This window comes from Carassius auratus, chromosome 18 (assembly GCF_003368295.1).
Source record: "Carassius auratus strain Wakin chromosome 18, ASM336829v1, whole genome shotgun sequence".
Taxonomy (NCBI): domain Eukaryota; kingdom Metazoa; phylum Chordata; class Actinopteri; order Cypriniformes; family Cyprinidae; genus Carassius; species Carassius auratus.
The window spans coordinates 4254647-4281058 of NC_039260.1; the positions used below are offsets into that span (position 1 = coordinate 4254647).

General features: G+C 36.0%; 2 protein-coding genes across 5 annotated transcripts in view; one reads left to right on the forward strand and one right to left on the reverse strand.

Annotated features, from left to right (window-relative positions):
* The window catches only part of LOC113118187 (FERM domain-containing protein 4A-like), a 133558-nt gene extending 130826 nt beyond the window's left edge, over nt 1–2732 (reverse strand). Inside the window, exon 1 of the mRNA XM_026287157.1 lies at nt 2278–2732. Coding sequence (XP_026142942.1) covers nt 2278–2322 — 45 coding nt within the window. The 5' untranslated portion in view covers nt 2323–2732. The remainder of the gene's footprint in view (nt 1–2277) is intronic.
* A 4711-nt stretch (nt 2733–7443) lies between these two features.
* LOC113118192 (inosine-5'-monophosphate dehydrogenase 1a) lies at nt 7444–26154 on the forward strand. 4 transcript variants are annotated; one of them, XM_026287169.1, is made up of 17 exons: nt 7444–7563; nt 10341–10962; nt 14523–14621; nt 15954–16002; nt 17527–17628; nt 17717–17791; nt 17907–18113; nt 18722–18809; nt 18892–19091; nt 21894–21984; nt 22142–22237; nt 22880–23023; nt 23145–23289; nt 23536–23679; nt 24460–24543; nt 24801–24817; nt 26017–26136. In XM_026287169.1, the coding sequence occupies exons 2-17, from the start codon at nt 10730–10732 to the stop codon at nt 26109–26111; spliced, it is 1869 nt and encodes a 622-aa protein (XP_026142954.1). In that variant the 5' UTR covers nt 7444–7563; nt 10341–10729; the 3' UTR covers nt 26112–26136. The 4 variants fall into 4 exon arrangements, with proteins under 4 accessions (XP_026142954.1, XP_026142953.1, XP_026142955.1 ...); XM_026287168.1 differs by lacking the exon at nt 7444–7563 and having other exon boundaries at nt 10254–10962; XM_026287171.1 differs by lacking the exons at nt 7444–7563; nt 10341–10962 and adding an exon at nt 13786–14085.
* Nucleotides 26155–26412: the final 258 nt, after the last annotated feature.

Below are 26412 nucleotides of genomic sequence, written 5' to 3' on the forward strand. Positions count from 1 at the left end.
TATTGAATCCCATGATGCATGCAAATTATAAACGACTAACAAAAAAAATCCAGTTTACTCTGATTGTGTGCAACGTCCCACCAGATCTACTGAGAAAAACAGCTAAAGATGTTCAGTTTTACTTTCTTTTTTATTTATGAATACTACAGTATGACTCTAGTCCCCTGATGCATGCAAATCCTAAACAGCAAAAAAAAAAGAGCCAGTTTTCTTCTCATACTGTGTGCATAATCTTCAGCATCCCCCTAGATCGACCGATAACTTTGATCATATTTTACCGTCTAGGTTTTTGTGCTTCAAAGGAAAAGGCTGTGTGTTGTGATGTCAGCGTGACATTGAACCATGTCTGAGCATCTTGGTAAAATGCAGGAGATGGATGAAAATATGAAGTGCTCGCTGCTTTTATTGGCAGACTAATGAGAGCGAGAGGAAAGAGGGCCCTTCATCAGCCAGGCTGGCAGCCATTTACCAACAAATGTCCCCCTCAGACAGAGAGAGAGAGAATGAAAATGACACAGCCACAGTGTTTCCCATGGATTCCTGCTTGTGTTTTAGTGTGGTTTGCTGCTTCTTACAAATGTCAAGTGTCTTAATTAACATCCTGACTGAAATATTAATGCTCACAGCAGATACATCATTAATATTCATCCAGAGGCAGCCCAAACTCATGTTAATATTTCACGTGTAACCACAGATTTAACACGAGAAAGTGTGTACTTGAGTGTGCACTCTGGTGTTATAAAAACATCCAGCAGCTGAGGTTGTTTAATGAATACATTATACAAAGGAAATGCAATCATCACTGCCTAAAAACAAGGGAAGATGAAGTGCCCTTAGGAGTACTCAACATGTCCAGCTGTCTATATTTGGATTGGGATTTATATGTGAACGCATGTGTGATTCATTTGACCGTCCCGGCAACAATTCTGAGTGATAATAAACAGAGAGAAAGAGAACTTGACAAGCACAAGGAGAACTGAAGATATACACTTATACTGTTTATCACCCTGTTTATGTCTCTATAGAAAGATGGATCGACAGAACGACAGACACACAGAATGATAAAACAGATAGACAGAGGGACAGACAGACAGATAGAGAGACAGACAGAAAGACAGACAAACAGATAGATAGATAGAGAGACATACAGAGACAGACAGACAGATAGATAGATACAGAATAGATAGATAGACAGACAGACATAATACACAGTATAAAAGTGAATATTTATTGAATTATCTACTTTATTAGCTGTGACTGATATGGTGTGGATATATCATATAATTTTTCCAACTATAACCGAAAAGTCTTTCTTACACCAGCATAAAAAAAAAAATACACCTGTACTAGTATCTCCTATCTCCTTTTTACCGTACAGTTCAGATTTATGCTTCTCATATCAGTAACAGCCCAAATTGCTATACCACTGCATCCCCGGACATATCTTCCAAAGCAATTGCCAATTTGGATTTGATTCCAAGGTATTCTGAACTCCAGTGTCAGAGATGGTAGAAGGGGATAAAAGAAAATGAGAAATAGAAGATGAAAGCTTATTTGCAAAGCACTTTGCTCTCTCTCTCTCTTTCTCTCCCTGTCTGTCTCACCGCCGTCCCCTCGGGATGTCAGAAAGAGCCGTGGCCTATCACCATGGAGACAGACAGCTGTTACAGGTAGGGCGGAGGGGTGGGGCAGTGACATGCTGATCTCACACCTCCCTAGTTCAGCTTCACCTCTCTCTACACCTCCTCGAAAGCACAATACACCAACTAAATCGCACTGAAACAGGTGCACAAAATTAATAATAATCATCCGCCTGATTTCACACAGTTCACAGATTGATTCCACCTCATTCAGCAAAACGGCGTGAGTGCGCAGCGCATACAAAGTCAGCGAAACAAAAATCAGCACTATTAAAAAGAAGCCATCGTGCAGTAATGAAACCCCAATGTTCGAAAAGCACACTCTCTGCAAATGTGTGTCCGCCGAACTCTGGCAGTAGTACTAGAGATGACACACGGATGCTGATGTCAGGATACCTGTCAGGGGGTTTTCTCTGCAACGTTAGTGTGCTGTGCTGCAATTCGGTCAGCGTTTGGTGGCGGTGCTGCAGAGTGCATGTGCTTCGGCTTTTGTGTGTGTGTGTGTTTGTAAAGTAAAAAGACAAATTGAGCTGCAGTCAAAAAAAATCAAATCAAGATGTGCCAGATAGTTCATAACTCAATCCCGAGGGTGTTTTTCAGTGGGTGTGTGTACAGTGTGAGTTGGCTTTGTACTCACCATGAGCAGGCAGACGGCAGATTCGGGCATCTGTTGCACAGCCATGATTTCTTCACCATAAACTAATCTTTAGGTAACGTTCAAGTAGTGTGTTGAAACCTTAAAGGAAACCGTTGCGCTCTACAACACCTCCCAAATTGTCCAGGCAACGTTCAGTTAACGCTCAAGTAACGTATCACCTACTCTTTCACAGGACGCTGTACGATAGTTTCCCCACTCTCGTACTCTCTCCCCTTCCGTTTAGAAATCCCAAAGCACTGTTCAAGCTCCGTCCTTGATCCAAATGAAATGTCTCTTCTTTGATCTCCAGCAGCCTGTTAGACTCCCTCCTCCCTGAGGATGGAGAAGTGGGACGGACACACACATGCACCCACTCGCACACACATACGGTCCGAGAGGAGGCAGAGACTGCAGTTTCAAATGACCAAGCAGCACTGCAGACACACACACACACTCTCACGTTCACAAATCCAAATGATACAACCAAACACGATGCTAGGAGAGAGTGGGGGAGAGGGAGAGAGAGAGAGAGAGAGAGAGAGAACGTGTACACACCCATCAATGAATACAGGAATCATATCAAGTACCATGAGGCCACTTAGGATATGAACAAACACACACACACTTTACTCTAAATTAAATTATTTGCATGTGCCAATAAACAGCTACTGGCATCACTTTGTCTAAATGAAAAGAGAAAATGAATGATGCAATATTATAATTGTTCATGCTTAATGTAAAGGATTTGAACAAACCTCTAACCATATTTAAAATCGGTGTGTAATCATATTATTTGTTCTTAAGGCATGAGTAACCTCAAATCGTGATGTAGTACTTTTCTAACTGATCAGACTTGAATGGAAACTCATAACCTTTGCTGTCATCATTTGATATAAAACAAATAAGCAACATTTAAAACTGTAATAAACCAAAACATTTTGTACATTTTATTTAATCGACATCTGTCTTTGCAACCACCACTCACAATCTCTTTAGAAAACATAAAGATCCAGTTCTAATCTGTGCTTTTGTTCTTGGTGCAAAGAATGAATGAATGTGTAAGGGATTAAAAAAGAAAAAAGAAAGAGAAAGCAATAGTGAAAGGAGCCTCATGGGACCTAACATACTTTCCCCAAACATATGATTAGATACAGTGTCTCTCCCTCTCTTTTTCTCAAATAAACACAATCCACAAGGTGAGAAGGCTGCAGTTTCCTTTTTTTAGATACTACTTCTCCTTACAAGATCCCGTCCCATGTGACACTACCACAGTTAGTAAAAAAAAAAAAAAAAAGAAGCACTATCCCTTTGAAAAGATTAGCTTTTTGTAGTTTTATTGAAGCTCACACACCTGGGTCTCTTTCTCTCTCTCTCCATGCACACACACTGTTTCTCCTTGGCTGGTTCTTCCAACCCACACAGGACTAATTAGCCCTCCAGAGCAGCAGTGGGCTAACAAAGATAAATGAAGTCACACTCGCGATCTGACTGACTGACTCGAGAAAGAGGGGTGGGGGGAGTCCGGGGTGTGGCAGAGGGTCTGCGTTGCCATGACAGAATCAAAACATTATTCCTTCTGCTTAAGCTCTGTCAATCAAAACCTGTCAGTCCAAACAATACATGCTGAGATTTCATTCATGAACGTGGTCAAAACACGCTCTGATTTTTATCCACTTCAGTTAATAGGAACAGATTGTGAAGAATCAAATTTGCTTTGATCATTTTAAAGAAAACCTCTCAATGCATAACCTAGTACTAGTCTATTCCAAAAACAAAATTTTAACTTTATTCTAAGATATTTATGTCTCCCCACTTTTAGAAATCATCTCAGAGCTCATCCTTCAATTTTGTGCACTAAGCAATATATTATAGGACCTTTGTTTTGTGCAGTCCATGCTGTATTGTCTATATAAAGTCATATTAAAAAAAGATTAATGTACACTACAATTGAAGTTTGGGGTCAGTGAGATGTATTATTCATGTTAAAGGCCACTTATGCTTGATTACAAATGCAGTAATATTGTAAAATAATATCACAATTTAAAATAACTGTTTTCTATTTTAATATATTTGAATATGTAATTTATTCCTATGAATAAAGCATGATTACTCCAGTCTTCGGAGTCACATGATCCTTCAGAAATGATTCTTATATGCGGAATTGCTGCTCATATTGTTATGAATGTTGAAAACAGTAGTGCCGTTTAATTTGTGGAAACCATGATATATTTTTGTCAAGATTCTGTGTTGAATAAAAAAAATTCTAACTACAAGTCTTTTGTAGCATTATTAATGTCTTTACTGTCACTTTTGATCAAATTCGTGCATTCTTTCCAAATAAAAGTATTCATTTCTTTAAAAAAGTCCCAAAATATTGAAAGGTAGTGCACATTCATCTTCTTTTAATAAATATGCCACGTTTAAAAATCATCATGAGCTAAACGGGCCACTTACTGGGGTAGTTCAGGTAAGAGCGATCTTGTTGAAGACCTCTGGGAATGTTCCGTCCTTTCACCTCCATCTCTCCTCTCAGTGGGGTTTTAAATGTCAGAAGAAGAAAAGATCTAAAATCGCAATCTTGATACGCTTGAAGTCAAATCCTGTTGCAGTTTTAAACTGTCTGGAAAACAAACAAGATGTGTCACATACATGACGAGTGGAAAAGGTCTCATTTACATAAACGATTCAGCTCCTATAAATGAGTTTTGGCATCTGATATCACTGTTTAGACTACAGCTACAGTCACCAAAGACACCTCAGACTGTCCCATTACTTTTACAAATTATTTAAAGTGAATCAATAAATAATGCAGCATAACGCACATTGGTAAAATTTCATATGTAAAAACATTCTGACACACAGGACTTGCTCTGCAACAAATCTCACCACAAAACCAATAAATAACTTAAATTCAACTATATACTTAAATTAAATTAAATCAAGTGAAACCTGCTGAGAATATAAAATAACTCTTGGGATCTGTGAAGACTATAAGTGGGAAGAAAATCAATACAGTCTGGTACTGCAATAAGATTTTATCACGATACTGAATCAATACACAGACGCCGGTTATTGATTTTAATTATTATTTTTGCTTGGCAATTTATTTATGTCTTTTTTGTGTCATTAACATGATGCAAATTAGTTAGATATGCCAATTAGATAAGTGAATTATCTCATACGATGCCAAATGTGTAATGCTCCTGTCAAAAAAAAAAAAGATTAATTAATCGAAATGCATTGCAATATACAGTATATAATACACAGTATTGCAATAGAATAAATTCTATTCATCATAATGTTCTGGTAAGCTATTGAGTGTCAGCTGTGAGAAAAGTGCATTTAGAGGTCTATCATGCAGCCATTTGTGGCCAGAACTGTATTGATCTTGTCATTGCACAAATAAATCATTCACACCTGGCCACATTACACCACAGGCTGATACAGGATTTGAATGCTTGAATTGTTATATATGTTACTTATTGAGGAATGCACAATAATTTGCAGATTAATCCATCATGACCTGATTTAAATTTATGCATTTAGCAGACGCTTTTATCCAAAGTGATTTACAGTGCATTCAGGCTACTAACACAATGCTCTACCACTGAGCCACAGGAACACCAAATGATGAATGAATTATTAATGTGTCACCACCGACTCAATACTTTTTTTTTTTTCTTGTTTTCCAGACACAAACTGTAAGGAGGTAGGGTTTACTTATGTAAAATGTTTCATGCTTTTACATTTCCATGCCTTGGAAAAAAATAAAAAAATACACACACACACATATATTACAAGTCGTGAAATCACTTTTATCACAGTAGAGTGGTAGAGGAGAGAAAGAACACAGTGCTACAGTAAATTGCTTTCTGTGCCCTGTTGATTTAATAAAGCATGCAGCACTCAACAAAGATTTCAATAATAATATCACACAATGAAGTTGTAGCTCAAGGTTTCATATTTTGAGTGGCTGATGAAGGACATGTTTTTTAAAACTATAGCTGTGCTAAGTGAAGTGCAGAATGTTATTGCATTCAGTAAAGCTCATCTTAAACATCATATACTGCATGATCTTATTCTCAAAATACAAGAGTTCAGACACACACACACAATTATTTATTCTCTAGACTAGAGGACAGACAAACTGGAAGCAATGTTTTAAAACAAATCCACAGTGCCCTCTGCTGGAGTTGGATAAATTAAATCTCGCATAACACGAAGCTAAGCAGTAAAGAAAAACAAATATATTTGCATACACTGGCGCTGACAACAGTAAAAAGGTTTCTAGAAAAGAGTTGGATGTAAGATGACAAAATACAGTTCTTTAATTTCCAGAATTCCATTCTTTCTGTTCCAATCCTTAAAGAGCACTTAAGCTACAAAACGACATACACAACCGTCTAATCACAAAGATAAATACAATAGCACATGACTATCAACAGTCACAATGATGCTAATTTGAATAGCTCTAATAACCAAATGTTGGTTTGCAAAATGCAGTTAAGCCCTAGTTTGATTTCAACCGCAGTAAAATCAACTCTAAACTACTTCACGTGACATCTAACACTAGTTAGATAACTCATTGTACTGAAAGATGACCATGTCATACTGTATCAAAACGCCTTACTACCACCTATAAAAATATAAATAAATACGTAAACAAATAAATAACTATCATGGTTACTCAGGTGTTTTCGAGAACTGAAGAATGTTTTACCTGAGGCAGCTTACCTCATGATTCATTCTCAAGTTGCACGTGCAGGTGTCGAACATAATAAAGACGTGTAAAGAAGGGCTTTAAAGGTTTTGTTTCAATGGACTGTAGGTAAATATCTACTCAGTTCAGGACTATTTTTGTTTCCAGTGCTTCCAACTTAATAAATATCTGTCTAACGCGTTAATTTCGCGGAGTGAAACTTGCACCAAACAACTCTTTGAATCGTTTGATTCAGAGCCAGAATCGCGAACCGATTCAAACCTTTTCATTGAAAAGCACTGACTCAAAAAAAGTTGCGATTTTCTCAGACACAGCTACATGAATAGTTAATGATCATTTCAGTATAAATTTTCCGTTTTGGAGTTTGTGAACGAAATTACAGCTACACTGTGCAAATGAGCAACTCAAGAACCTCGGAAACAGCTGGACAGTCTGCAACACGCTACTGCCCAACACTGATGCTCTAAAACAAGAACATAAATCATCATAGTAGTTATACTCTCAAAGTCACTTTCACTTTGACGTCAGTGACCAAACTAAACTGGATTATGTCCTCATCCCATCAGGTGAGCGTCTGCATCACACTGCATTTTTAACAAGAATATTTAGTCAACAAATAGATTTTTCCACAGACACTCACAGATTTCTTAAGAGCTAATAAGGCAGATTCTGTCACATGTAACCAAAGAAAATGTGAAAAGATGACAAGCTTGGATTGGAAGAGGTGTATGATGAACAATGATATAATAATAGGCCTATACATTTAAACCTACATCGACTTTTGCTTTCTAGCAGATTTATTAATTCATAAAGACATTAAGCTAATCTGAATGCAGTAGGCTGTATGTTTAGTAGTTTGTTTGTGTGTGTGTGTGTGTGTGTGAGTGTGTGTAGTAAACTTGCAGTCTCTCAGCAGCATTGGGAATCTGCAGTCAGTGCCTATAAGAGGCTTTCCTACCGCAATCCCTGCAACTGTCACAAGCACTCTGTCACTTAGAGATGATCAAATTCATTAGACCCTTAGCAACTCTGTCTCCTTGTTGGTGTTAATGAGGTTGTTTGGTTTGGGTATGCTTGTGAGGGCCAAACATCCTTACTAATATAATTAACAAGTAGAAATAAGTATGATAAAAGTATCATATTTGTCCTAACTACTCATAACTACTGCTCATAAATTGGCCAAATCATGTTCATATTTAAATTAAATGATGTGTTCAGGTTTCTGCGAGGGTTAGACATAGGTCATATTTTTCTCTTGGTTACCACCAGTGAAAGCATTTGCCTATGTGTTGACAAATTACGGTAACTTATTTTAATTAGTTGACAATTCTTTCATTGTTTTCTCATCCTCATTTAATAATAAATATTAAAAATAATAATGATTGTACACTCAAAAAAATGAATTTTTAGTTTTGTTCACTTTACCTGAACAATTCATGTTGAATTAATGCCATTTTGGCTATTTTTCATTTCAACATGATTGTGTCATGTTAAACTGACTTAAACCTGTCTCTCGTTGGTTTAACATAAAGTTTTCATTTTGAAAGAACATGTTTCAATCAAGTCCCTCAAAATAAGTTTTACACTTCCCATCATGCTTTGCACAGGACTGGATATGGGGAGAGAAAATGTTGAAATAAAGTGTTATTTTATGCAGTTTTTAATAAAATGTGATAATAAGGAGACTTTTTCATGTATAATGCTCTATTATGTGGGCATTTTAAAAGACTTTATATTGGTGTATTTTGTGCGAGTTACCATTGTGGTGAAGTGTGGAGCTTGTGGTTGGGTTGAGGACCTGGTTGAAAGAACGTCTAAAATACTTAATTTTAAAAAAAGCAACTTTAATGAGAGTGCTAGTGTATGATGTATACATAGTAACATCCTTAAACTGCAAACAATTAACATCATGTGTAAAGAAAAGTTATATCTTACTTGCTAATGTTTTTATAACACTTTGGCTAAACTTGCATGGACAGTGGTTCTACATGATGTAAACATATTATCTCTACTCAGATATTTCATGTAGGATGAACTTAAGCAAACTGAGTAAACTCAACTAAAGGTAGACAAGTCCTTATAACTTGATTTATTCATGTCTAAATAACATGGTACAAACATGTGGAACCACTGTCCATGATAGAATCATGTTCAGCCAAAGAGTCATTTTTTTGAGCGTAAAAAGTACAGACACATACATAAAGTGTCAAATATATTGCAACAGTACTGATCGAAATGAATTATATTTTTCCCAGTGTACATAACAAGCGTAAATTATGTTTATTTGTTTATAAAATGACCAAATGTACAGTGTGTGTGCAATTATACGCCCCAACAGGGCGTTTTCTGATCACACAGTTCACCAATTTCCATTGAATACACACCCCATCCTGTTCTGTTGGAGGTTTGCCAGATGGGGGCAGTGTTTAGGAACAATTGCCTTCCTTACATAAGTCTGTTAATTCTTACTGCTTAGTGATGGGGAGACTCAAATATACTGTACGTCAAGGGGATTTGAATACCTGGCTGACCTGCTGACAACGTAACATCCTACGAAACACCTATTTGTGTACCCGTAACCCCTTTCTCCTCTCCCAAAACCTTCCCACAACATGCAGAAAGACACAAACCACAGACCTCAAATCACAAGCTAATTGCCTTTTCCTCAAAATAAATAGGTCAACACAAGTGTCTGATGTAAGGAAGGACACTCGTTTACCTGTGCACACATACAATGGTGCATGTTTGTTCAAGCCACGGTTGTGCCAGAGCGTCTGCGTGTAATTAGCCCATCAAGAGCCGTTTTCTGTTGCTCCAACCTGAAACCTCTCCAGGGTTGAGCACACTCCATCAGTGCACCCTGGGATTTGACTTTGTTTTTGAGAAAGTGGTTTCTAGGCTGTGCGTACACATAGTGACAGAGGTGTATGAATGCATGCACAAGCAAAAGAATGAACATTACACTCCAAATATACTGTTAACACATATTTTAATTGTCACAAATGCATGCTTTTCATAGTCACACACAATCTCAAATGTGCACTGCAATGTTACAGTACCTTTGGAGAAACAAGAGGTGGGGCATGTAAAACCCATCCCTTGTCTTTCGCTCCATTAGTGAACACCATGCACCACAAGTTCCTCCCCCCTTTAAAGCACACACACAAACACACATGCACACTTAATTCTGCAATCCTCTTTGTGAAAGTGACGCGCTTCTGTCAGAAACAGAGCTTAGCTGAAGTGAAACAGGGGAGAGAGAGAACCAGGCTCATTCAATTTCTGCTTGTCTGCCATCCGGTTAACTACTGTCTGAGGTCCTGTGATCTGGTTTTTCTTTCAGGTCGATCAGTAGGACTGCGAAAAAGACATCCAACCAGATCTTAGAAGCTTCTCATTTTGGACATTTGACATTTGGGACTGTCATTTGCTGATTAAAATCTCAACTTCATCCACAGATAACCTGCATTGCACTCACACAACTCTACAGCTTTGCTCTGTGTATTGGAAGATGCTAATAGCTTATGCAAATTGCATACAAATCTTACTGAGGACCTTCATATCCAGCTCTCATTGATTTTGTGTTCTTTTATACTTTGTGGAAGAGTTTGAATACGAAGTAGAACCTGGTGTATGAACAAACAGCTGTGATTGAGACAATCAGGTGCTTTTTGGGGTTGGTTCGGCTCAAATAGAGCCACAGTGGAGGACTACCCACTGGATTTTGGTGATATGGATGGGCAAGGGTATGAACGCTATGCAGATGGGGACAGGGACAGCTACCAAATTGATTACAGGCGTATTGTGGGGGACATGGATCCGGCCAGGCCACGGATGTCTTTACGAGACTCAGATCATCACTTTCATGGCCTGTTTACCCATAATACACTACACGGGCATGGGCACGAGACGGCTGCCCAGCGCTACAGTGCCACCCGAATACAGGCGGGATATGAACCAGAGAGGTGAGAACAAAGTTTAGGTCTACTCGTTAAGAATGACTGAATGAGCAGGTCTTGGTTTCTTTTTCTCAAGTATCTGATTTTACCATTCTAAGACACTGTACATTATTCTTGATCGCATTCAATAAGGAGGGACATATAAACACACAAATCTACATTATGTATGCAAATATATACAAATATACAAAATATGGATTTTTTTTTTTTGTGCCAAAAATCTTTAGGATATTAAGTAAAGCTCATGTTCCATGAAGATTTTTTGTAAATTTACTACCATAAATATGTCAAAACGTAATTTTTGGTTAGTAATATGCATTGCTAAGAACTTCATTTGGACAACTTGGACAACTAAAGGTGATTTTCTCAGTACCTAGATTTTTTCGCACCCTCAGATCCCAGTTTTTCAAATTGTTGTATTTCAGCCAAATATTTTCCTATACTAGAAATCTGGAAAGCTTATCAAATTGACACTTGTGACTGGTTTTGTGGTCCAGGGTCACATATATTTTCATATTATGTTTGTTGCAGACAACAATTTTGGTAAAAATATTGACAAATAAATAAATAAACATATGGAATATTATTATTTCATTGAATTATATATTTGTACAATAAAAATGTTATATACAAATGTAGAAACAATGATGACTTGATGACCAACTAAATAATTATGATTAATAATGTATTTTGACCCATTAATAATTAATGCTGTTTTGGAAATAACTCACGTTGATTTTGTTCCGCTTTTGTGTGTGTATATGAGTCATATCTTTATATTTTAATCCTTGTGTTGAAAATGTAGATGGAATAATAGAAAAATAACAGCTGTGAGTGAATGGGAGAGAAGAAAGAGAGGGCAGCTCTGTTGTGTCTGTGTTGACCTCTGTTTTGTCCAGTCAAAACATGTGAAGACAGTAATGTATTATATACAGAATCAGCATAATGATATATTTATAAACAAATAAGCATTTTATTTAATAATTTAATCAACATTTAACTACTTTAAAAGAATGAATTCATAGCAATGAATTAAATGACTGTTAGTCATGACAAAGTGCTTTGCTGCATAGATTATAATAACTTTATTCCATCTTTGTTTGACAACTATTGCATAAGATAAATGATACTAAATCTTTGTTTGATAGTTTGTTACCTAACATGGTGAAATTTATGCATAAGTGTCCAAATACTTTTTGGGTCCACTGTGTAAGCATCAATCTTATTTAGGAATCTCCTTCCTAAATAACAATTTGGAATGTCCACAGCAAAAGCCTGTGATGTTGTTTTGACTCAATGACTCAAACAATACACCTTTTCAGAAACCCAGTGAGTTTTCAGAGGGTTCTGGCATCATAGCTTATTACCTTATCCCTGCTATGACACCAATACCTGCAACACAGGTGCTTTTCTAAGGGTCAAGCAACGGTCTCCCCACCTGCCCCAGAAATGCAGAGCTTCAGCTTAGTTTAAGGCCCATGTGACTCTGAGAATCTAATGCCCATCAATCTGTAGTGGGTCTGCATGCTTTTCAAAGCTCCTTGCACATCGTCTGTGTTGTGCAGCATCTGAAATAATCTCTGCAAAATGTGTCATGAAGCTCGTTGCTTTAAAACAACTAAAATCTAGAGGGGCTTTGTCATTTTTCTACCAAATCTTTTATCTTTCCTATTAGTGTCAGCTCTCTTGATAGATGAGAAGAGAACATTAATGAAGGATTAATTTGATAGGACATTCTTTAGGTGTAATCTGCAGTTTAGAGTATAAATCCCACTAGGAAAGAATAGCATGTCTGTGTATGTTGAGAGGGAAAGATTAAATGTCTATCAGGAATAGATTCAGCTGATGGCATAATGCATAACCACTTAGAGTCATCTGGATGTTAGATGCTGCCTATATGTTAAACAAGGCTTTAATGTTTGAAGGGATTTTATTGAATGTATGTGCAGTTAAATGCAGTGCAATTTTAGTGCAAAATGCATTACAAATTCCATGTTATAATCAAGACTTCATTAATCAATGAATGATTTAGCAATTTGCAATAAATGATACAAACCATTGAAGTCCACTAAGTTTTTAAATACAAAAAAAAGTTTTATGCTCAGAAAATATAACCCTCTGAAGATCTGGCCTGAAACAAACTGGCCTTTATAATATTTTTGACATTTTTGTATTAAATATCAACTTGTTTGTTCTTTTTAAATGTATAAATAAATACATAAATAAATCTGCCTGCAAAACAGCCTTAATATAGTAAATGTATGAATGAAAATAACCAAAATAAGATCAAATAATAAGACAATAACCTAGTACATCTCAACAAAATATATTGCATCCTTTAACAAAGTAAATTAAAACACAACACAGGTTTCACTTCAAATAAAAGAAAGAAAGAAAGAAATAATAAGTGTGTGGACATCCTGCATTTATTACAGGTGTTCAGGTTTAGTTTATAAATATTTATAATATTTTTTTGAATATTTAATAAAATTGTATTATAATGTGTCCCAATTAGACGCGTTTCAGGCAAGATTCAGCTCATAAAAAGTTCCAATAAAACATGTTTAATGAGTCTCGAGTCGAGAACGCATTTTTCAGATGGGTATTGTGAATCGGTTCAATCGAATCATCGCAAAAAGATTCGAAGCAAAATAACAATTCGTTTACTCAGAGTCTAACTCGATTTATCTGTGAAATCTCGAACTTTACGAACATTTTATGCATTTTCGAACATTTTATGCATTATATCGTTTCAACATAAGAGTGGCTTATGTAAATCCAGAGATGTATATATAAAAAAAGTATTTTGACTTCCAGAAAACGTGCAAAAACAGGTTTGGGGAGTGTTTAGCTCAACCTTTCCTGTTCCCTTTCTAAGCGTTAAACTGAGCGGGCATCATGTGACTTCAGTTCACACGGTTGACGGTCTCTCCATGAGACCCTCCATCAGAGCAGCCTCAGCCTCCTCAGAACGCTGCTGTACGGGATGAGAAACTGCTGATCCCGCAATGATCTCTAATGCACTTTAATACAGCCGTCATCATGTGAGATACTGTGCGTGAGGGTGAATATTCAGCAGAAGGAAGTGTGTTCATAACACCGATCCGAAAGAGAAAGTAACTCGAAACTGTAAGTGTATTCCTCTTTGTTTTTGTTCTTTTATATTTAACGCGATTATAAACGTTGAAGAATGAGCATCAAGTTATCTGCACAGAAAATTGTCGTTTTGAATTTATTTGCATTTTTTTTGTTTATCTCGCCTTACTATCAGTAGGCATTGTTCATGTATTTAAATTTTCTTATTTTATGTATTTAGCAGACGCCTTTATTTATTTATGTATTTATTTATTTATATACTGTGAAATATATTCCACAGCAGGACACTGTTGCATCACTATAACATGCAAAGTCAAATCAATACCTCTCTGAAAAGGTGTTTTAAAGATGTTGCATAATTTATAGGTACAACATTGTTTGTATGCACTGGCATACAGTACATTTTGTCTGTGGATGTTTGAAGTTAAAACCTAATTTCGTGTTACAAACTCTCTTTTGTATGTTTGTAGCATGGCTGATTACCTTATCAGCGGTGGAACTGGGTACGTTCCAGAGGATGGACTCACTGCCCAGCAGCTCTTTGCAATTGGTGATGGTCTCACATACAAGTAAGTCAGGGATCATGTGCACAAAAACCTTTTCTAGATGCCCTGTCTTGTCCGTATAGACTGACATGGACAGCACAATGTCAGTGCAGGACCTATCGTGTGTATCTTCACCCTGGCACACACATGCACTCTGGGTAGACATCTTTCTGGACACCTGTCAGTGAGATGGCTCTCAGCTCCATGGCAACCCTCGTGCATCTCCATAGCAACGGGGAGCTCAAGTGCTCAGTCCCAGCACATGCAGCCCGTGTTTATGAGACAATGCAAAACCAGAGTGCATGTGCGGTCCCTTTTGTCCCTGCTTGCTCAACACGCGCTTTAGTATCAATTAGAAATGCAGATTGTTTAATGAACATAGTATGTTTTGCACCAGTGCATTAAATGAGCTTGTGTTTGTGTGCGAATATAACGTGTTTATGCTTTCCCAGCAATATGAAAACTTGTTATCAGAGCAGTGGTCTCTGCGTCTATTTTTGTCATGCTGGCTGGAGTGTTTAATCTTGTATAATGTAGGTTTTATAAGCGTTAGGCCACATGGGACGGGACACTGAACAGTGCCTTCTCACACATCCTCCTAAGACAGACAAAACCGTTCCCATTTGTCCTGTATCAAAACATTATCGTGCTTTAAAGTGAGGGATATCATTCAACACTTTCTATTTGTAGCCCTGAAACAATTACTGTGCTTTTACGTCAAGTTAAATTCTAACAACACTGATAACATGCTTTCGTATATCAAGTTTTGGGTACCACTTTAAGTTCAGGGTCAGATTTATTTCATACTTTTACTCAGCAAGGAGGCATTCAAATATAAAGTGACTAAACCTAAATCTCATATTTTTTATTTGCACACACTTTTGTAGTACTGCTGCATTAGAGGCTCATTGGTGACTGTGTTAAGAACATTAACAGGATGTCTCAGGATGCCACATCCTAAGTAGATTATATAACTCCTCTTGACAGGACCAGAGACATACTGTATACATGCAAGTTTATCATTTGTGGCTTCTTAAAGTATTAATGCTACAGGCAAATACGCATATTCATTTACTCATGCACTGCATTAAAATAATCAGTCGACTGTAATGTAATGCATCCTCACTAAATAAATGGTAGTGTTTAGTATCAGTGCATACATTGCTGTCATGTTTGCATAAACTAGTCATAATAATACCCCAAAATTCTGAATCAACCTTAGTTTGTTTTATGCTTGTTTTAGAGTGGCTTTCCTTTTTTGACACTGATTTGATTTTGTGTTTAAGCATTTTGTAATTTTGATAATGTTCTGATTCATAAATTGCTGATCTCTGCCACCTGTCCTTCCTCATTCAGTGATTTCCTCATACTGCCTGGCTTCATTGACTTCACATCCGATGAAGTGGTGAGTACCATCCGCATTTATCAGAGGTTATCAACAAATGGGTGGAACTGACCTCAGAAGCTCTTGTATATCAGTAAACGGTTTTAGTGCAGAGGATCATTTTTGATCACATGACTCAACTCAGATGCTAAGTTGTTGGAACAGGAGCTCTTTAACTATCAGTGAGGTGGAAGATCTGCAAAGGAAAGTGTTTGATAAGAGGCTAATATGGCTGTGTTAGCATCCACACAGTCCCTGGTGTTCTGGGCATGTTGTCACAAGCAGTGAAGCTCAGGTGTGTGTGTATGTGTGTGTGTGTGAGAGAGAGAGAGAGAGAGAGAGGGACCAGGATGACATGAATATCAGTCCCCCTGGAACCATAACTTTAAACACATTTTTAATTAAAGATGGAGCAAATATTCATTCCTAAAATAGATCATAAGCCAATGATTTTTCTAAACAGGGAATCAGTTTAACTTAAAGGGTACTATTTCAACTTATTTTGTTGAAAATCTCATATATGTTTTGGTTTAGGGTTGTCTAGGAGTCTGTTTTAAATGATTTTTTTTTCCAGTGGGGCAGGCAGGTTGGTTTCCTGCTGATGTAAACTCAGATACACAACACTGTTTGTGTTTTCTTTGAGCACTTCTGAGATTACACTGAGCTGCGGTTAATGATGGGACACAGGTGTTAGAGAGAGAGAAAAGAAAAATAAGATGTGACCGTGTCTACATTTTAAGTCAACTTGTGTGACTGAGTCAGTGTTATGTAATTTACATTTACATTTATTCATTTAGCTGACGCTTTTATCCAAAGGGACTTACAATTGCTATATATGTCAGAGGTTGCACGCACTGGAGCAACTAGGGGTTAAGTGTCTTGCTCAGGGACACATTGGTGTCTCACAGTGGATTCGAATTATAGTATTTATTATAGTGCTGTCAAATGATTAATTGCATTCAAAATAAGTTTTTGTTTACCGTACATAATATGTGAGCTCAAAATCATAATACACGCATGTGTGTGTTTATATAAACTTAGAGTATACTCAATAAACACACATACAGTATATTATGCAAACAAAAACATTTATTTTGCAAGCACTAATTCATTCATATTTTATTTACATACTTTATTGTTATAATTTTTTTTAATTTATGTTTCAGCTTTCCATTGATGTATGGTTTATTAGGACAATATTTGGCAGAGATACAACTATTTGAAAATCTGGAATCTGAGGGTGCAAAAAAATCGAAATATTGAGAAAATCGCCTTTGAAGTTGTCCAAATGAAGAGCTTAGGAATGCATATTTTTTATTTACAGTAGGAAATCTACAACATATCTTCAAGGAACATAATCTTTACATAACATCCTAATGATTTTTGGCATAAAAGAAAAATCTATCATTTTGACCCACACAATGTATTCTTGGCTATTGCTTCAAATATACCTGTGCTACTTAAGACTGTTTTTTTGGTCCAGGGTCACAATTAGATTTTATTTTACTTTACTTTAGCTTTATTTCACCTAACAATTTGTCGTAGGATTTGACATCTGCCCTGACCCGCAAGATAACCCTGAAGACGCCACTTATTTCCTCTCCCATGGACACAGTCACAGAGTCCTCCATGGCCGTCGCTATGGCTGTAAGTAACAGTCAGAGAAACATTATAAATCAGCACTTGTACTGAATCCTAATTACTTTTCCATTTCATCCACTGGTTTTTCCCGTAGCTCATGGGCGGAATAGGAATCATTCATCACAACTGCACACCTGAGTTCCAGGCCAATGAGGTCCGGAAAGTCAAGGTCAGTCACATGAGCGAAACTTGTATTAACTGTAAACTGTAGATTCCAGATATAGTTCCAGTATAATGTGAACTACCACTAATTAAAATGTTTTTTGTATCTGTCATATTGGCAGAAATTTGAGCAGGGCTTCATTACGGACCCTGTAGTGATGAGTCCACGGCACACGGTTGGTGATGTGTTTGAAGCAAAGGTACGGCACGGTTTCTCCGGCATCCCAGTTACAGAAACCGGCAAGATGGGCAGCAAGCTGGTGGGCATCATTACATCACGAGACATTGACTTCCTGTCAGAGAAAGATTACAACAGACCACTGGAGGAGGTTTGTGATTTGAATTTTCTGAATTCTAATTAAATTTTTTAATAACTTGAAATTTGGTTCCAGTTCGAGTGAGGTTTCACAATCTAATTATTCATTTAACCTCTAGAAAGTGTCAATTTGAGTGGAACTGATTATTCTGTAGCACAACTAATAATAGTTTCGAGTACCAAATTGGATCATGTGACACTGAAGACTGTAGTAATGACTACTGAAAATTCAGCTTTACCATCACAGGAATAAATTACATTTTAAAATATGTTAATAGAAAATAGTTTTTTTTAATTGTAATAATATTTCGTAATATTACTGTTTTTAGTGTAATTTTGATAAAATAAATGCAGCCTTGATGAGCATATGGGGCTTCTTTCAAAAACATTAGGACCACAAACATTTGAAAAAGGTATATAAAAGAATATAAAAACAATTTATTTTAAATATGTTTTAATAAAATAAAATAAAAACATTGATCACTGGTGAATCATTTACAATAAAACCAGTTGCTTTTATTAAGAAAATAAACGATTAAATTTTTTTTTGTCCTTAAACACTCATAATAGTCATTAAAGCTACTAACATGCAGAGTTTCAGAAATTTCTTAAATCTTTCAGGCAATGACAAAACGAGAAGATTTAGTGGTTGCTCCAGCAGGTGTAACGTTAAAAGAGGCTAATGACATCTTACAGCGCAGTAAAAAAGGTATGAGTCTCAATTTCAGTTTTGTTTGTGTTGTGACGTTTAGCAAAAATTTGCTGATCACATTCCTGTTATTCTCTCTCAGGTAAACTGCCTATAGTGAATGACAGCGATGAGCTTGTAACTATAATAGCTCGTACTGATCTGAAGAAGAACAGAGACTATCCACTGGCCTCCAAAGACTCTCACAAACAGCTGCTGTGTGGTGCTGCCATCGGCACCCAAGAGGACGACAAGTATCGGCTAGACCTGCTCATGCAGGCAGGAGTGGACGTGGTAGTTCTGGTGAGTCCTGAGGAGAACAGAATGACATTAAACTTTAGCAGAACACAGTCCTGTTTCTGGAGTTCTAGCGTTTTGCATCACGTTTGCTGCATTCCACTGAAACTTAAATCCGGACCAAAACAACAGAACTCAGAATTTCTCTTGCAAAATTCAATAATTTGTTCTGCCAAGATGCAAACATGTCAACACCAGGGATAGATGTGCACATTTAATCAGAAACACTTGATGAGTTTGTTTCTTCATCAGAACAGAAATTTAGAATTACATACTCTCCATTGGATCCTCTGCAGTAAATGGGTGCCGTCAGAATGGGAGTCCAAACAATTTATACAATAATCCACAAGAAATCCCCTTGAAATCAGTATGGGTCACTGGAGAAAGCAATACTATTAGTAGACAACTAGCAGTCCTTTGAGTGCTGGAGGCAATGGTTTGAAGTTAAAAACATCTTAATGATAGATTTGGTTTTTCACTTGACAAGAGTTTCATGGACTGGAGTTGTGTGGATTATTGTGATGATTTTATCAGCTGTTTGGAATCTCGTTCGGATTCACTGATACCCATTCACTGCAGAGCATCCATTGGTGAGCAAGTGATTTACAATTTCTCCAAATCTGTTCTGTAAAAGAAACAACCCATCTACAGCTTGGATGGCCAATTTTTATTTTCGGGTGAGCCATTCTTTTAAGCAAAAAACAACAACAACAAAAAACTGCATCAGCAAGCAGAGACAAATGTCTCAAATGTCAAATGTCCCTCTCTATAATCATACACCTGCAGAAAACATGTAATGGAGACTTTGTTTACAGTCAAACATCTGCCAAGCTAAAAATAGCATTTCCATTTTATTTCTTTGTTCCATGGGTCAGGAAGTGTAATACAGCATTAGTATGTTTAGACGCTTCAGATTTTCAGTGGTAAACTGTATTGGCCCAAACAAAGGTCATTTGAATTAAACAAACATGAAAATAAAAGTGTACCTGCGATGCTTTGTGCTCACAGTGTATGCTACGAGTAAACCATATTCTGATCATTTTCTGAGATTGTCACTGTTTAGTTTGCTATATGGAGGCCAGATTTGGAGAGTTTGTATTTAAGTAAAATGTTTGTGAACTGCTGGGAGGCCTATAACAAAGCAAGTATGAAACGCCCTTAAAGGGGAAACCAGAAAATCAAGATGATTGACTTGTAAAATATCGGCAGGTGTTTGAGGGAAGGGTGGCAATAAAATTCTGAAAGCTGGCATGCAAAATAATCCTGCAAAAATAAATAAGAAGAAGATGTCATGCTCTGGGCCGTCACCAGGCTCGGTGCCATTTATCTGATCAAAAATGCAATATATACAGTACAGTAAAATTATGGAATAATATTGCAATTTAAAATAACATATTTTTCTATTACCGTTATTCATTGAACAGCAACCAGTGGGTATCGCACAAAACATAACAAAGCAAGAGCACAACAGAAAAGCCAAAATAATAATGGTAACAACAATAATAAAAACAAAAATAACAAAAACATATAAAAAAAAATTAAAATATGCAAAATATTCATCACCAATAATAATCGAGGAAAACAAAAACAACCATGTCCAACTTATACCAGCATCAACAAAGGATGAATAATGTCTTTATGTTCCTATAAAGGAGGAGGCAAAATGCCAAATAATCACATTACATAATCAGGCTGTCTAAGAGCGACAATGACATTGTCTGCATAAAGCATTATTTTTTTGTTTGTTTCCTCCCAAATAGACACCATGAGTTTTTTTTTTCATTCTGTCATACATATATTGCTAAAGGCTCTATAGCAATAACAAACAATAAGGGTGAGAGTGGGCAACCTTGACGTGTTCCACAGTGAAGATCAAATCAATATATTTACATCAGCATTTAATAAGCTTATGGACCTGTACGAGCCACAATGTTCAGGGGTTTTCCCTTTTTTTAACAATAAGTGAAATAACATCAGAAACAGAGGATTCTTCTAATACTTTAGAAAAGGCCCTCAAAATGTAACCGCCAAGCTTGCCATGCAATATCTGAAATAGTTCAGCAGGAAAACCATCATGGCCTGAGGTTTCCCTGGTTATAGAGAAGAAATAGCAGATTTAACTTCTGTCAAAGAAAAAGTGGATTCTAATAAATCATGCTGTCTAGTATACTTGGGAACACACACACACACACACACACACACACACACACACACACACAAAAAGAGAGCTGTCTATTAGACTGTATGAGTTACCTTCATATGAATACAATGCAACATAAAACTGTCTAAATACATTGTTCATTTCTATGTCATCAGTACACCTTCTCCCCTCTCCATCTCTCACCGAGAGATATAGAAATATTTCTTAGTATTGGCAAGTCAAGTGACCAGTCTATGATGTTTAGATTTTGTGTTTGTCAAATCATTTTGTAGGTCAAACTTAATTACAACATGTGTTTCTTGTTTCTTGTTTTAGTTGTCAAATACAAAGCAGGATGTCATTGCTTGCAAATGACAGTTAAATTAATTTATGTGCAAAGATGTAATCAAAACATACTGTTACACATTTAGGCTACATCTTTAATCCAACAGACTGCAGAACAGAACTGCATCAACCATTCATTCCTTGTGTGACACACACACATTTAAAATAACATTGCATGAAATAAAATAAGTCTTTTACAATTTTCAAAGTTGGTCTCAGATTGCAAAACTAGGGACCAAAATCACAGTATACATTAAATGTTGTTCCTTTTAGCTCTTAAGCCTACATGATAAGTGATATTTTATTCTGTTATTCTGTCTCAGGACTCTTCTCAGGGGAACTCAGTGTTTCAGATCAGTATGATCAACTACATCAAACAGAAATATCCAGATCTACAAGTGGTGGGAGGAAATGGTGAGGCTTTTTTGTCCTTTATGGGTTATTTTCTGTATAACGTGAGGATAGAGTGATAATAGACATATTTAAGATGCATGTATCTACAGTTGTTTTCCATACTTAAATCGAGTAATAGCATATTCTTTGTGTTTTATTCTCCTTCTCTTGTATACAGTGGTGACTGCTGCTCAAGCAAAGAATCTTATAGATGCTGGTGTTGATGCTTTACGAGTGGGCATGGGCTGTGGATCCATCTGCATCACACAGGAGGGTATGTGTGAGCTTTTTTTGGCTGAATTTGGAGGAAAAACTTGCTGTGGAAATTTCCCAAAATTAACTAAATGTAAAACAACTTTAAGGGCACATTTTAAAGGAAAAATGGTTTCTTAATTCACTTCTGGGAATTTTTTTTTTTTTTTTTTTTTTGAGATTTTTGGGATTGGGTTTCAGCAATTATTTTCATTTTATGTTTTATTCATTCATTTTTTTACAGCAAAAATTTTGGGGATAACAATTATCATTTTAAATACTATTATATTTCTTTAATTTTAATTACAACGTAAAATTAATTTACTAGAAATAGTAAATGTGTTTATGTAGACATATTTAAAAGGAAAATTATTCTTATAATTATGACAAAAAATAAATGGATTTAAAAATTATTTTAGGACATTTGGGATTATTTTATTTTACTTTTATTTTATGATTTATTTTATAAGAATTACTTATATAGCAATGTGAAGGTGTATAAATAGTAAAATGATAAATAGTACCTTTATTCATGTCTAAAAATGACAAAAGTTGTATTTTAGAGTTTAAAAAAAAATCATTTTATTTTTAAGAACAGGAAACCTTTTATTAGATGTTATAAAGCAATATAAATATGTGTACATGTTGTGTGTATATCATAAAGTGATGGCGTGTGGGAGACCGCAGGGCACATCTGTGTATAAGGTGGCTGAATACGCCCGGCGTTTTGGGGTTCCGGTCATTGCAGACGGTGGCATCCAGACGGTTGGGCACGTTGTCAAAGCCCTTGCACTGGGAGCTTCCACAGGTGTGTGTGTTTTCTGGGTGATTTGCATGAACGATCATTGTTATTAATAGCTGGGATTTATTTGCCTACATTTTACTGTCTTTGCCTGAATGTGCCCTTCCCTCCGCCTGCTTTGTTTCAGTGATGATGGGGTCATTGTTAGCAGCAACCACAGAAGCCCCCGGTGAGTATTTTTTCTCAGATGGCGTACGACTGAAAAAGTACCGTGGCATGGGCTCTTTGGACGCCATGGAGAAAAACAACAGCAGTCAGAAACGTTACTTTAGGTAAACACTCTTAAACTCAGGTGACCTTGTGTACATACAGTACATAAAGACAACATTGGGTGTATTCATCTCACATATGCTCTTCACTAATTTTATAGTTTCTAGCAATAATTCTAATTTTATATTTTTACAGTCTTATTTCCAAAACAAGGTTAAAACAATAAAATATATGCAGGAATGGCAATAAAAAAATGTATTTTGTATGCAGGACATAATGGATTGTGTGTATCCGTGTGTGTTTTTCAGTGAAGGTGATAAAGTGAAGGTGGCTCAGGGAGTCTCTGGCTCAGTTCAGGATAAAGGCTCTATACACAAATTTGTTCCTTACCTCATTGCTGGAATTCAGCATGGCTGCCAGGATATCGGTGCAAAGAGCTTGTCCATTCTGCGGTAAGTGTGTCGTTTTCTTTTATAGACATCTGAAGAGCTTGACAAAAGACCTCATGAAATCTAAATGAAATTGCACTTTTGATATATATATATATATATATATATATATATATATATATATATATATATATATATATTTAAAGGAAAATTATTTTTCGAATAATTTTTCACATTATTAATATTTTTACTCTTAGTGAGTGTATTTAGTAGACTTATTTCCCCCAAAATTAAAATGTCTTAATTATTCCAAACTATTGGCCAGCACTTTTTTCTTACGGAAAAAAATAAAATAATTATACTCATTCTACACTAAAATTTTTTGTTCAATAATTCTTTCTAGAAAAAGAAGGTAACACTTTAGTATAGTGTCCAATTCTCACTAATAACTAGTTGCTTATTAGCATGCCTATTATTAACATATTTTATAAGCACTGTTTTTTAGTGCTTATAACTTAACAACTAACTTATAAGCTAATAATAAGCAGCAAATTAGGAGTTTATTGAGAAAAGTCATAGTTAATTGTTAGTTAATAGTGAGATTTGGACCTTAAAATAAAGTGTGACCAGAAAGAATATTGCCTTTCCTTTCCTACATTGATCTAGCAGTAGATATTAGTGAATCATGGTTCACTGTGTATCTTTAGTTGTACTAACGCTTCGACAATATTTAGTTTCAAACCAGAGTATGTGAGCGGGTTCAGCATTCTCCGCTCCTCGCTCACTGATATCAGAAACCGTTTTTACCTTCATCTGTGTAAGTCTCACCTGTGTTACATATAGATCGATGATGTACTCTGGAGAGCTGAAGTTTGAGAAGAGGACGATATCTGCTCAGGTTGAGGGCGGAGTTCATGGACTGCATTCGTAAGTCTCCGCCCACTAATTTAACCCCACCCACTTTCACTAACATCGTGTTTCTTTCCTCACAACACATACCCTCAAAAAATGGCTGTGAACACATTTCACATCATTAGAAGTCTTGTGGTTCACATAAACTAAACTTTTAGCAATCCCCTTTTTTAAGTTTCTCTCAGAGACCCACAGTCCATCTTTTCTTACATTGTCATAGAAGAGTTTACATGTGAAAATGTCTTCTCTTCCTTTCTCTTACGCTGTCATAGATATTCTTTTGTGCCATGTAAGTATGCTAGCGTCTCATGTCTTTTATAATAGCGTTAAGTTCTGGTGGAGGGGATTGTGTTGTAAACAGCATTAAAGTCTGGGCTCTTTAGTGGGCATTGAGACTATTTTCATTTCCTTACTGTCATATCATGTAGACAAACCTAGTGTCCACTAACCCAGTGCTGCAGTTGTGTACTCGTAATACTATCAGAGTCTGGTTTTTAAAAAGGAGATTTTCTTGAAAGAAAATATTTATTTTTTAAAAATAGTTTAACCAAAAATGAGAGTTCTGTCATGAGAGCTTTTTAAAATACTTCGTAATATGTACTTAACATACATAATGCATATGGTGAAAGGACCGAAAAAGACCAAAGTACACTAACATTCAAAAGCTGGGGTCAGTAGGATTTTTTAATTTTAGGAAGTGTCTTATGCTAACCAAGACAATGCATTTATTTGATCAGTAAAAACAGTAATTTTGTGAAATTGTATTTAAGTTTTAAAATAACAGCTTCATATTTTAATATATTTTAAATATGTCACATGATCTTTCAAAAATCATTCTAATATGATGGTTTTCTGTTTAAGATAAAAATATTATTATTAATGATAAACTGGGTTGTGGTTCTGCATTATATGTTTAATAAAAGTTCAAAAGAACAGCATTTATTTGAAATAGAATAAATGTGTGAATTTTATCCATCCTTGCTGAATAAAATTATAATTTTATTTTTCTGTATACACATGATGTTGACACTGAGATAATAATAGTAGTATTCGTAGTATTCGATCATAGTATATACATATAATACTGACCTCAAACTTTTGAACAGTAGTGCATCATAAAAATATTCCATATGACTTGGCACTCTGTTTCATATCTTCTGAGCTTTGTGTGAAGAACAGACTGGAACCTAAATCGATGAAATCCTTAAAGCCATTGTTTCTCATGCATCTCATAACCAATGACAGAATGCATGTTTCAATATGTGGATGCACAATTTATATTTGAGACTGAGTAACGTCTTAAATTGTAGTCTGTTCCTTGCTGAAAGGCACTTGTATGATACTTCCATGCTGCTTTTTTATTAAAATTTTTGGGCTAACTGTTCCTTTAGTTAGTTATGCTGACATGTTTTTAAAAACCTTTAATTTAATAATATAATCAATGTAACTGCATTTATTAAGGTTGTGTTGTTTTGCTTTCCTCTGCAGTTATGAGAAGCGGTTATATTGAGCCAGGCAGCAGAGGGCATCTGAGAGCTGGACCCAATGTCCCGTCACCAGCCATCACTAAACACAGCAGCTGAAAGTGATTTCTGCTATCCTCAACCCCTTTATCCTTTTTCCTGGTGGCTCTTGACTCTAGATAAACATTCAAATGAAAAAAACTGTCTGATTGTAATAAAAGCCAGCAACAGTACTGAATGTACTATGGACTTTCTTGTTTTTATTTTTTTTTATTTTGTTCGGGCTTCCCTGAAGAAATTAGACTTGGCACTAGAGATATTATTTTTAAAATCCTTTGAATGTACAGCATTATCTGAAATATGAAGATGCTAATTGTGTTTATGTAAGAGAGAGTATGCACATTTATGATCTATGTTTGGT

Excerpts from the sequence above, each read along its gene's own strand:
- LOC113118192 (XM_026287169.1), top strand. The coding sequence starts at position 10,730 with ATGGATGGGCAAGGGTATGAACGCTATGCAGATGGGGACAGGGACAGC. Across the intron at positions 14,622-15,953 it reads GGTGATGGTCTCACATACAA|TGATTTCCTCATACTGCCTG; the intron begins GTAAGTCAGGGA and ends TTCCTCATTCAG. Across the intron at positions 23,290-23,535 it reads AGTCAGAAACGTTACTTTAG|TGAAGGTGATAAAGTGAAGG; the intron begins GTAAACACTCTT and ends TGTGTTTTTCAG.